This window comes from Phlebotomus papatasi, chromosome 1, assembly GCF_024763615.1.
Source record: "Phlebotomus papatasi isolate M1 chromosome 1, Ppap_2.1, whole genome shotgun sequence".
In the NCBI taxonomy this organism is placed as follows: domain Eukaryota; kingdom Metazoa; phylum Arthropoda; class Insecta; order Diptera; family Psychodidae; genus Phlebotomus; species Phlebotomus papatasi.
The window spans coordinates 87,672,356-87,685,567 of NC_077222.1; the positions used below are offsets into that span (position 1 = coordinate 87,672,356).

Consider the following 13,212-nt stretch of genomic DNA (forward strand, 5'->3'; position numbering starts at 1 on the left):
TTGTACACTTTGCTCAATTGCAGGAAATTCATCACAATTGTGAAAGAGTGGTATAACTTTCGTCTCACGGAATTGATGAAAAAGCTTTGGTGAATTGGCCAAAGGCACAAAGCTCAGCTGAAAAGTTTCTGTTGGAACAAGTAAAAAAAAAAAGAAACGAAGACGAAAGTGAAGAACAAAGCTGGAAGTTAAAGGAACACAAGAAAGTGCCGGTGAATTCAAATCCAAAGCTTGAGAGTGAAGAAGTTTTCCAGGTGTGAGAGATGAGGTGATAAAATCGATACTGTGATGTGCTGTGATTGGGCTGAAGCATTGTAAAGATAAAATATGAAAATAAGTGACCGGAAAATGTATTGTACGGTGAAATCCATTTGCACTCAGTTCGAAGCACTCGAGTCTTGCTAGAAACTGCCACATCTTCCTTCCACAACCACCAAGCACCCCACTATCATCCTCAAATGGTGAACGGAGTGGCGCCCACGATGGCGCCATGTGTTCTTGGGCTGCTGCTCCTGGCATTCAATACAGGTATGTAAATCCCTCATCTGTGCCAAACTAATCCAAATCAAACAAAGAATGGGAGAAAAATTGAAGAAAAATCACACAAGAAGTAGTTCTTGAGATATATCCCGAGTAGCACTTGAGGAAATGTCTCACACTTCCCATTTCAACCACTTGATCAGTGCTATTAAATTACTCTGTCTGAAAATGAGGTAAAAAATTAATATTAAGAAGAATATGGGCCGATCCATCTCAAGACGACCGAGAAAATCGCAAATCGCGGGTTCATGGTCTTAGATGTTTTTGAATTTTACATATGTTAAAGTACACGATAAAATAATATATCCCTATTTTTTTTTCGCCAAAAAAAAATTCTTGGCCGGAGACACATGGCGTCAAAGATGGCGTCTCGCGCTTCATTCGTCAATTGAGATTTTTGGCAAATATTTCAAAATGCTCTATCTCGCGAACGGGTTGAGATCTCTTCTTACTCTTTTTTTTATTTGAAAGATAATTTTATACTCTTTAAAACGATATACTAGTTTTCGTATTATCTGCTCAAGTTTTTTTGTAACTATCTTTTAAATTTTTTTTTGAAAAAATTTAAAAATTAATTTTTCTCAAAAACCCCATTCTCAAAAATTTTCATTTTTTTACTGTTGATCAGTAACATTGAGTACTACATTCCATGAAAAGGCGAGCTTCCACTTTTGCGCTTATTTTTTTAAAAAAATATTCAAATTTTTACAACATTTTCAAAAAAGAAAAAATACCAGTTAAACTCAAAATTTTGAGTTCAATTTTTCAGGGAATACAGTACTCCACAATACTTATAAACAGTTAAAAAATCAAAAATTTTCGATCTCCCGTTTTTGAAAAAATTTTTTTTTGATTTTCAAATAAAAATGCCTTTTATTGACAAAAATAAAGCTTTAAATCATATTTAGTAAATGTACTAATTATGTTTTTTTGTTTTCTTTAAGTTTCTCAAAAAAAATTTTTTTTGAAAATTTTTGGATTTTTTTTGAAAAATTAAAAAAAAATTTTAATTCTAAGTTAAAAAAAATCAACATTTTAACACGTGTGTTAAATGTATCTTAAAGTTGTAAATTTGTCAATAAAAGGCATTTTTATTTGAAAATCAAAAAAAAACTTTTTTTTCAAAAACGGAAAATCGAAAAATTTTGATTTTTTAACTGTTTATAAGTATTATGGATGTGGAGTACTGTATTCCCTGAAAAGTTGAACTGAAAATTTTGAGTTTAACTGGTATTTTTTCTTTTTTGAAAATGTTGTAAAAATTTGAATATTTAAAAAAAAAATAAGCGCAAAAGTGGAAGCTAGCCTTTTCAGGGAATGTAGTACTCAATGTTACTGATCAACAGTAAAAAAATGAAAATTTTTGAGAATGGGGTTTTTGAGAAAAAATTAATTTTTAAATTTTTTCAAAAAAAATTTAAAAGATGGTTACAAAAAAACTTGAGCAGATAATACGAAAACTAGTATATCGTTTTAAAGAGTATAAAATTATCTTTCAAATAAAAAAAAGAGTAAGAAGAAATCTCAACCCGTTCGCGAGATAGAGCATTTTGAAATATTTGCCAAAAATCTCAATTGACGAATGAAGCGCGAGACGCCATCTTTGACGCCATGTGCCTTCGGCCAGGATTTTTTTTGGGCGAAAAAAAATAGGGGTATATTATTTAATCGTGTACTTTAACATATGTAAAATTCAAAAACATCTAAGACCATGAAGGGTACCCCTATGGTCGTCTTGAGATGGATTGGCCCATATATATATAAAAAAAATCGGTCTGCACATTTTCGCACTAGAGACGAAGAAGTCAAAGAAACTTTATTTACACAATATACATAACCTCAAAAATAATATCTAATATTTATTTACAAAGTTTATTGTTTTTTTATAAATTTGAAATATGACGAACGGTTTATTTTTAATTATCAGCTATTATATTATTTTATAATTCCAGTCTTTTCATAAAGAAGGTAAAGTCGTTGAATTCTTTGTACATAACCTCAAAAATACAGTATTATTTCGCTTTTAATCCGTTTTATCATTATGACCAATCACACAAGAAGTTTATTATAAATTGCAGCTATATCTAGCGTTATCAAATTGTTAGATCCTGTGTAAATATTCAAGAATTGTAGAAACATCATGTACATAACCTCAAATGCCTAAATCTTGCATAATTTCAATTCAATCATTCATTTTCATATTAAATAAGACAGGGAATAAACGACAAGTAGCTGATTTTTAAAGTGCCCAGAACTGTTAAAGGTCTTTAATTTGCACATAACCTCACATACTCCAAAATTCTAATAACTTAACCTATTGATTATTCAAAGAATTAGACAGCATTCTCATTATAAACTTAAATCCTCTGTTAATTAGGCATATTTTATTGGATTATAATCTTAACCAATTGAAAACATTCCAAATAGTTTTTATTGATAACCTCAAATGTCGAAACTTATTCATTATAGTTTTTGTTATAAATTTCTGGATGATTTTGGATTGTAACGAAAGTATTAACCAAAACTTGATGGTACAGTAGGTATAAAAAGTTTGTTGCCTCATGAATGTTCCAAAAACTAGGTGGTAAAAATATTTTTAAAAGATATTTTTAAAATTCTTCTTTTTACAATTGAGTTTCTTGTAATCTGTAGATCATATTTACGTATTTAAAAAAATTATTTTATTTCGTATAAAAATAAGTGTTTCCCAAAAGTTGATCATTTTTCATGCGTCAAAAGTTTGTTGCCTAATTTGAAAAAGTTAGTCAAAATTATCAAATATGTGCATACAAATAAATTAGATAATTTCTTTTGAAAGATCTGAATAAGATCTACGGATTATAGGCAACTCACTTACAAGATACTCACTTAAAAGATAAAAGAACAGACTGGGCTTTTCTACATGGTCATTGCTTTTCTACATGTGAAAAAGATACTCAAAAAATTGCGGCACCAAACCAATTTTTGCACAAATTTGATGTTTTTCCGTTCTCTGAGACAATATTTTTTAAAAAGAAAATGATGTATTAGTAAAATTTGCCAAATCTAAATACCTCGAGAAAAGACCAAAAAGCAATTGACCGGTCAATTGCTTTTGCTCTTTGTTCAAGGTACTTATAATCGGAAAATTTTACTAATATATCATTTTCTTTTTAAAGAATACTGTCTCATAAGGCGTAAAAAATATCAAATTAGTGCAAAAATTGGTTTTATGCTGCAATTCTTGTGAAGACTTTTACCGCGTGTAATAAAGCAATGAAGGCGTAAAAAAGCAATGACCATGTAGAAAAGCCCAGTCTGTTCACTGTGAATAAGAACATTAAACTTCACTGGTAAAAATAAAAGCATCAAATTGATATAAATTTGTTTTGATCGGGCAAATTGACCGGTTTACAATATTTTTAAAATCAACACATACTTAAGCGGTACAATGTCACCATCAAATTTTGTGACTTTCTTAAAATATGCATGTAATATATTTTTCAGTGTTTAAATTTTAATTTTTTACTCTTTTCTAAGATAAATTTGTTGGGTATCCTACCCTACTGGGGCTTGTCTTTTGAACGAGCGCGTTAAGGTGTCTACACATTGAGAACAATTTTCGTCAAAAATTGCTTTTTTGAAGGAAATTGGCTGCAGTGCTGTAGGCAGAAACGTCAAAATTCTGTCAAAAATGCAATTTTCATCAAAAATTGCGTTTTTGACAGAAATTTGACGTTTCCCCCTACAACGCTGCAGGGAATTTCGTTCAAAAAAGCTATTTTTGACAAAAATTTCTCCCAATGTGTAGAGGCCTTTAGGAAAAACGACCAAAAACGGTCGGTAGGTTTAGTGTTAAAATATTTCTTATTTTCCATTAATTACGCGTAATTAAAGCAATATAAATACCGGTGGCATCGAAGTGAGCTATATCAGCATTCCACTACTTAGTCCTCTTAATAAAGATGTCTTTGGATGCAGAATCCTTTCAATTTGAAAATGCATCTTGAACATTCTTCCATAGTCACTCGACACTGTATCGGCAATAAATCTCCTCCTACAAAAACTCCTTTCATGTGCTTTTATTTCTGAGACGGAGAGCTTCTTAGGCGTGTCCTGAAGCTCCTTTGCCAATGGCTTTTATGACCCTACAATGGATAACCGCACGAAAATTGGCGTAATCCATCTCCCCGGCGACAAAGGGTGAATGTCTCCATGGAAATTTGCCCTTTGACTCCCAGGGTCAATCAATTCGCGATTTGGTGGAAATTTTTCTCTGTCCTCTGAATAATTTAGACAGCCGGGAAAATTCATCTTACCAAAGTGTATTTTTCACAGAGAAAATGTGTTCAGATGATTTACTATTTAATTCAAATTCGCCGAACAAAACAGAGATGAGGGTAATCCAAGGGGTAATCTTTTAGAGTTAGTCACTGTTCTGAAGAGAAAATAATACTGAATTGAATGAATACGTGTCAATAAAAAAAGCTTTTATGTGCCTGCAAATGAATGAGCAAGAGAATTCATAATATACTCTAACTCTACTTCATGCATTTGCACTCTCAAAATTAGTTTTTCCTTAACTGTTTAGAAGTTTAAACTTGTTTGCCTGTTCAACACTCGTGCAGCACATGCGATATGGAATTATACTGACAAACTCAGACAGTTTGCAAAGTTTTTTTTTTAATTAACTGAATTTTATTATATCTATACATACCGGTTTATAATTTAATTTGATAATTTATAATTTAATTTTTTCTCAAAATAACGCTAAAATTGCTTCAAAATTATTTCAAACAGATCCTGGTTCAACAAGTATTCAAACTTTTTCAGTAATTAATAAACAGAGCTTTATAAAATTAAATCTTCTTAATAGAATTATCATTTAAGAGTGTTGCAAATCAATTATTTCTTTAAAAGAACATTGAGATATGGAATTTCGAATTAATGTCCTATTTTATTGGCCAAAGCTTCTTTTCTTGATTGGAACCTCATCTCATGTTTTCGTACATTTATAAATTATTAAAATAACGACAATATTTTAGTTTATGGGGTAATCGTCTTATAGATGAACTCCTTATAAAAGAAAAATTAATAAATTTCCGAAATGAAACAAGTTTAAATCTCAATTTGCTCTTGTTGTTTCATGTAAATGCTGAAATTAAGCATTGTTCTATTTTAATTATTTACTTTTAAATCCGTGTATCGTTAGGATCAGCTCAATCTAAGCATGTTTTTGTTTTGGGAGACATCAAGGATGCAATTTATTTTAAATAAATATTTTTTTTCTCAAAAAACTGGTTAAAATCTTTTTATTTTGTTTCTATTTGATCGGATCAAGTTTGTCCCTGTAGTTCTAAATGATGATCAAATCTTTCCGGAATGAGAATAATAAGGGATCTACGTGCATGAGTTAGTTCTGGTTTCACAAAAACAAAACACCATAAAAAAGTATCTTTATGTCCCTTTACTTCAAGAATTGCGCTAGAAATCAAAATCTTAAATAATTCTTTTTTTTCAAAATTTCACTTTTTTAAATCTATATTTCAGCTTTGAAAAATATTTGCAATGAGGAAATTTGAAAACTTTTGTATTTTAAATTATTTTTATTAAAATTCCATAGACCAAAATAACAAATTGATACATGAGCGTATGAAACTTATTATGATTAAATTTAATCTTTACTAATTTTTTAATAACCTATTTTAATTCCTTATTTCTGAAAACGTTGCCATATTCAGACTAGAGATTTAGCCCAGTTCTGGAAGGTCTCAAAAAATTCAAATAACAATCATCATTACTCTTAATAACCAAATCCTTGTTACAATTTTCAAAACATTGGCTAATAATAAATTAGAGAAATTTAGCCGTGAGTAAGCCTTTCTTGTGTCCTTATAACGCCCTATTGGTTAGGCTTATTCGTAGACTCGTATAAATTTTATGGCACAGACAAACTGTCCGCCCTACGTTGTATAGAGAAACTTTAAGCCTATCTTGTGCCATAAGAACTAAACTTATCCGATTCTAACCGGTAGGAGGTCTAGGGCCTTGACCTTGACATACCTGAGGATTAGCCGAGAGACGGCTTAGTGTATATAAGGGCATGTGGGCTTGGGTATCTCAGGGATATTTGGCTAGGTGCTAGAAGGTGCGGAGTTTAGTAGCCATTCCTTCTCAATCCTTTCAACCAGTATTTTACACAATTTTAAATGTAAATTAGTATCTCTATACATTTTAAAAGATGCAATACGCAAAAACTCCTTACTAGCACCCCCTCTGAGGATGTTTTCTATGCTTAAAAGAAACACCTTCAACACCTTTAATCAATTTTAAGTCCAAACAATAAGGGATCCGCATCACCAACAAAGTCCATAAAATTTTCTTCCAGTATTTCCTTCCAAAATAGCTGAGGATCAAATAATGTTAATTGACCTTCTATTTTTAATTAAATTCAATTAGAATCTATTATATTATATCATTGTTCTCTCAGACCAATTCTGCGGGTATTCCCGGGAATTCTTGAGCAGATGGTGCTCAAAATTGGATTCTTTGTGAATTTGGCAAATTAATTGATTCCCATTGAAATTCCGCCGGAAGATTTTCCATCCAATGGAAAACGTCAGGAACAATTAAATTCAAAGTGTTATTGGAAGACTTCCATCTTCCCGCTCTTACGCAAAATTCCGAAAATTAACCTAATATTTTGGCACAAATTTGTGCTGTTTTCTTCTTCAGTCTCCCGATTTACTTATATAGGAACTTTCAATGGGGTATTTTTGTAAGTCTGTCTGAGTATTTTTATCCGCTCAATTTCCTGCGAGACTTCACTTCGATAACGCACGAATTCACAGCTACGATATTCCATTTAATTTATGGAGCAAATGAATGTGATTTGAGCAAAACATTCGTCCTAAAAGAGACACAAACTCGTCCATCAATAATTCAATGCTCCAATTTAGGAAAGCTTTTCAAGAAACAAGAAAGACACCAATCTCAACCCTTTTCCATCCACCCCAAAAAAGCCAGAGAAACGCTCAATAAACCATGAAATATTGGTTGAAGCTGATGGAATGAGACTTTCCTTTGGGCGTCACAAAGTTTCCAGTCCCTTTCAAGTGTTTTAATTAGAGAAAGACAAAGAAGGGTATAAATTGATGAAGCTTCTGCGAGAAAGCTCAACAACCACACTTTTTTCTGTTTTCCTAATTAATCAAGCTTGAAAAATATTCGCTCTTGAAATATTGATTAATACTGAATACATTACATAATTTTCATCTTTTTACACAGCGAATTCATGTTAATCACATTGAAGATACCCCACTTGCAAAAATTTGCAATTTAAGCATTACTCTGACAATGTAATTTGGGTTTTTTGGCGTGCTTCTTGGTCATTTAATGAGATAATTATTGCCTCAAAGGAAAGTTTATCTTGAGTTGTTATTCATTCTGGAAACGATGTATTTGCAAATTTCAGTTAATTGACCTTCTGTCAGGGAAGTTTCTGAAATAACTGGTTAAAAGTGAAAAGTAAATAATACCACATTGAATATAGCTTTTCATTCAAGAATGTATACAATTTGTTTACCCCACTTATTCATCTTACTTTGTAAGACTTTTGAGAGAAATGAAATATTTTCCAAAGTCTTTTGGTTGAAAAGTATTAAAAGTCAGAGGTGAGTAATGCTGAAAAATTTGTAGATAATGATAAATTTTTTTTGAACCCTTTTGATTGGTGAAGAAATTTTTTATATAAATATTTTGAAAAGTTGTCCAAAAATACTGAAGCAAAAGAATAGTCTCTAAGTAGTCTCTAGGAATAGTTAGAGATGTAAAGTTTTTGACAGTTGTGACTTTGGCAGCTGTCTTAATTCAGCCATTTAAATTTTATAGTTCAATATATGACAGCTGTCATTATTTCGTTTTTAGAAAATGAAAACTATCACATAGGGTGGAGTAAGTGCTTTTGGCCACTTTATGGTTTCATGTGCTTGTAATTTTTACAATCTTTATTTAAATAAAATGAAATTTTGTACAAAGATACCTTAAAGCCGTTTGTTCCTAATAACACTGTGCGACACGTTGTGGGTGTCTTTGACGAGAGTGCCAAAACTTGTTAGAGGGTCATTTAAGGACCTCAAATCTGCAATCCGTTTGTCCGGGTCACCTCTAGATTTTTTTGAAAAAGCATTTTTTGTTTTTTGCTGTTTTATAAAATTCAAAAATTCATATCTCCGGTTCTAATTATCCGGTGGTAGTCACATAAAGCTAAACTGACGCGTAATTTCATCCTCTATAACTCTTGTGAACATATCAAGCACCTACGATGAAATTAAAGTATATTTTTTAAAATTTTTTTGAAAAAGGGCACCTAAAATGGTGCATTTTTCTGTGTTTTTTCCATCTTATAGTAATTTTCCCACTTTAATAGAGCATTTTATATGTCAAATAACTATGCCTAAAAGTTAGAGAATTTAATATTCTTTCATTTTCTTTTGGTTTGAATTTTCTGTCATAATTCGTTTATTCACAATAATTTTTTGAAAATAAAGTGCATTAAAATCTCTTATTATATATAATTATATTAGTATCTTTGTCTAACCTACTGAAGAGCATTCTCTTTTGCACTCTCACTTACACCTTTCATACAAAAAGAGGTGAAATGAAAAAAAGAGACGTATTTAGAAATAGAGAGAGAAGATTAGCTGTTATGAGTGGCAAAAAACTATTCTTCTCTCTTTATTTCTATATACGTCTCTTTTTTTCATTTCACCTCTTTTTGTATGAAATGTGTAAGTGAGAGTGCAAAAGAGAATGCTCTTCAGTAGGTTAGACAAAGATACCAAATAATTATATATAATAAGAGATTTTATTTTTATATTAATGCATTTTATTTTCAATAAATTATTGTGAATAAACGAATTAGGATAGAAAATTTAAACCAAAAAGATATGAAAGAATATTAAATTCTGTAACTTTTAGGCATAGTTATTTGACATATAAAATACTCTATTAAAATGGGAAAATTACTATAAGATGGAAAAAACACAGAAAAATGCACCATTTTAGGTGCCCTTTTTCAAAAAATTTTTAAAAAATATACTTTAATTTCATCGTAGGTGCTTGATATGTTCACAAGAGTTATAGAGGATGAAATTACGCGTCAGTTTAGCTTTATGTGACTACCACAGGATAATTAGAACCGGAGATATGAATTTTTGAATTTTATAAAACAGCAAAAAACAAAAAATGCTTTTTCAAAAAAATCTAGAGGTGACCCGGACAAACGGATTGCAGATTTGAGGTCCTTAAATGACCCTCTAACAAGTTTTGGCACTCTCGTCAAAGACACCCACAAAAAGGTAAATTTTGTCGCACCGTGTAATCGAAGAGAATTCGCACAATTTTTTTTGGATATTTTAGTGAAAAATGCATTTTATGCACCTATGCATGATTCAGTACTTTTGGCCACTTTGTAAGCGCTCTTGGGCATTGTGTGTAAGCACTGTTGGCCACTTTTTTCCAATTGAATTTTAATAAAATAACAGAAGAAATAGCTCTCGAAAACTTTCACAAATACACAGCACAAGTCCTATTCATATTTAACACCAATTTTATGTGATTATTGGAGTATTTTAAACGACATTTTACACATTTTCTATTTGATGGAAAATCAGTCAAAAGTCACGATTGGTTTTACTAAAATCCGCGAGGTGCGCCACGTGTAAAATGTATGGAAAAATGAATGGCCAAAAGTACTTACACAGCCGAAAAAAATGAGCTCTTTTAGCCACATCCGATTTTCATTTAATTTGTTAGAAAATCTTATTAAAGATGATATCACAATAAAATTTAGTTAATTAAGTAATGGACTTTCATTGAATAACATCAAATATTTTCATCAAAAATATGAAATTATGCAAAACAATTTCTCTTAACATTAACAAGTTTCTTAAGAATCCCATGTTTTTTTAAGTGATTGTTTACCTTGTCGAGAATTTCTTTCAATAACTTAGAATTAATCAAGTCGATACAAAATCAAATATGGTTTTCTGATTAGTTAGATTAGAGGTCACGAAATAAGACCCATTTTCCTGTTCTAAATAAACTAATAATTGCCTTACAATGTGATTTTACTATAGGTGGCCAAAAGTGCTTACATGGCCAAAAGGGCTGACTCTATCCTATTTACCAGCTGTAAAGTTTAGATCCGTCTTTCAAGTTCATAAACCTATCTAAGTTTTTCACTTAATTTCCGACAAGTAGTTTACTCTTAGTTAGGTTATGTGTTGGAGAAGGCGTGGCCTATTATTTGTTTTGCAGAATCTATCGAGTAATACCTGAACTGAAATTGTAAGGGCAATGTTTTTGTTGGATTCTATAATATCACATAAAGAACGATAGAAAAAACACCTAGTTGTAATTGCACGAAAAAATAGCTGTTAAAAGGGGCGTGGCCTAAAATAAACAGATAGAGATATCATACCGGAAACAAGATATTAACAGGAGTTTACGAATTCTTCTCAATTACAATTTAGATATAAAAGAGATATCATTGATATAAATCAATTTATCTTTAATCTAGAATTACAACAATTCAGGTACACTAATACTGAAATATATTGCTAAATTATTTGAACTTGAGGTTTTGATAAAGTGCTGAAACAACACAGTGAAATTCTTTGGTAAATTCGCAATAAGAAAATTCTTGTAATCTTCTAATTCACTCCTCAATTTCTCTTTCTTATTGTCTTTGCCTTTATCCCAGATGGTGACTGGGGTGTGAAGAGTCAAGGAAATTTCGAGGTTTTCCCAGAAATATTCTTGTAGCGGTAAATTTTGCTGTAAGAACCAACTCTATCTTGTATGAATATATGAGAAAATTGTCAAGAGTTCTTGTGTATCTTTTTCCCTCGCTTTTCACAGTGATTCGACAAAAGCCACCACAGAGTGCTTTTTCCTCAAAAAGTTGCTCTATCTCCTGGATGAAAAATTACCATTGAGTCATTCTTTTTTTTTCTCAAAGGTTTCCCTTACCCCTTAGTCCTCGAATGTGTCCTTATAAATCTATTTGATAGTCAGGTTCTCTTGCTGCCAGAGTAGAAATTTAATGAGGACATTGCTGAGAGTAAACTGACTTGCAAATGCAATTAATTTAATTAAAATTATGATTGAGGATGGGCGGTGCATTGTATTTTGGTAAAACCTCTTGATAGAGCATATTTTGTGAGAAGTGTTAATAACAGCTATGGTACACTTTTCGGTGAATGTCCAGACACTTGAAAATGCCAACGCTGGGCTGGGTGGGTTGGTCCGTGGTTCACATTCCATCGCTATGATTTTCCTTCCATTTCCCCCGCGGTCAGGCGTGAGGATATTTTCATTTACTGCCCCCATATAATTACATTTTGATGCTCTTCTCACATTGCACTACAATTTACACTCCTCCTGGTTCTGTCCAGAGTTACTTTGGAGCGAAAAATTGCTGGACTCTTTGCCTCTTCACAGTACATTCTGAAGCCCCGGGTACTTCCCATCAACTCATCAACTCGAATGTTGACACTTTGGTCTAGTAGTTGGGGTAGTTGTATGCAGAGTCTGCAGGGCATTTCGCATAATTTCAGCTAATTAAATCAGGACATTTGCAGATTTCAGAAATTTAATGTATGTCCGTTAATTTTGAATTCAGCACCAACTATGGCGCTCTTCTCTGATTTGTACGCCCTCATTTGTTACATACATTTCTCATTATTTCATTTAATTTCTGTTTAAAAAAAAATAGTAAAAAACCTTTACACCGCACCATAATAAAATTCTCTCGTTGTGATCTCTTGAACAAATTCACAAACCCTACCCATATTTATCTTTCGTAATTGAATAACGAATAGTTGGGAATATAAATCATTAGGTGTGATCCTTTAGCAATCACACTTAGTAATTCTTTGATTTGATTGATCAGTAGTACCAAGAACTTGAAGAACCTATTAAAATTGATTGACAAAAGATATTGTGACTCAAATAGACTTCACTAGGATAATCATCAATAAAAAAAATTGTACCAATTTTATATAGGGGAAAGTGGGGTACCTTTGAATAGGGGAACTGAAATTAGCTTTTTCCACGTATTTTTAAATGGCAGTGGACGTTATCATGATATAATTTACCTCGACAAACCAATTGTAAAGATAAATTGCATTTATGATAATCCTCAATTCTTTCTATAAAGAGATGGTAAAGTATCCCTGCTTTGCGGAATGCTCGAACTCTCAAGATAGAGCTCTCTGAGAATTAATTTTTCGCATGATCTTTTGGCACTCTACTAGAGATCAAATTGTTTCATGAATCACAAAAGCATTTCAAAATTAAAAATTGGTAAAGAAATAATCATTTAGAATGTTTTAGCATGAGCTACAAGAATACGGACAAACAAAAAAATGTAAACATGAGAATGATAAGTTATTCTCGGATATTTAACCGATTCAACTCATTTCATGACCAGATAAACTTTAACTTTCGAAAATTTCAAATGGAGATTTTTTTAGATTATAGGTATATTTGAACGGAATATTCGTCTAGAGTACCTCTAAAACATACCCAAAAATCAGTGAAAAAGCTTGGGCCAATTTTGATAAAAATCGAAGAAAACATGGTATTCAGGGGATGGGAGGGGGTTAGGGAGAAAGAAAAAAAACGTCT

At 31.5% G+C, this 13,212-nt stretch overlaps 1 protein-coding gene across 2 annotated transcripts in view; it reads left to right on the plus strand.

Annotated features, from left to right (window-relative positions):
- LOC129797953 (zwei Ig domain protein zig-8-like) overlaps nucleotides 1–13,212 on the plus strand; it is a 163,621-nt gene that overhangs the window by 29,084 nt on the left and 121,325 nt on the right. For both annotated transcript variants that reach the window (XM_055840849.1, XM_055840848.1), the window contains exon 2: nucleotides 24–528. In XM_055840849.1, the coding sequence (XP_055696824.1) occupies nucleotides 459–528 (70 nt within the window). In that variant the 5' untranslated portion in view covers nucleotides 24–458. The remainder of the gene's footprint in view (nucleotides 1–23; nucleotides 529–13,212) is intronic.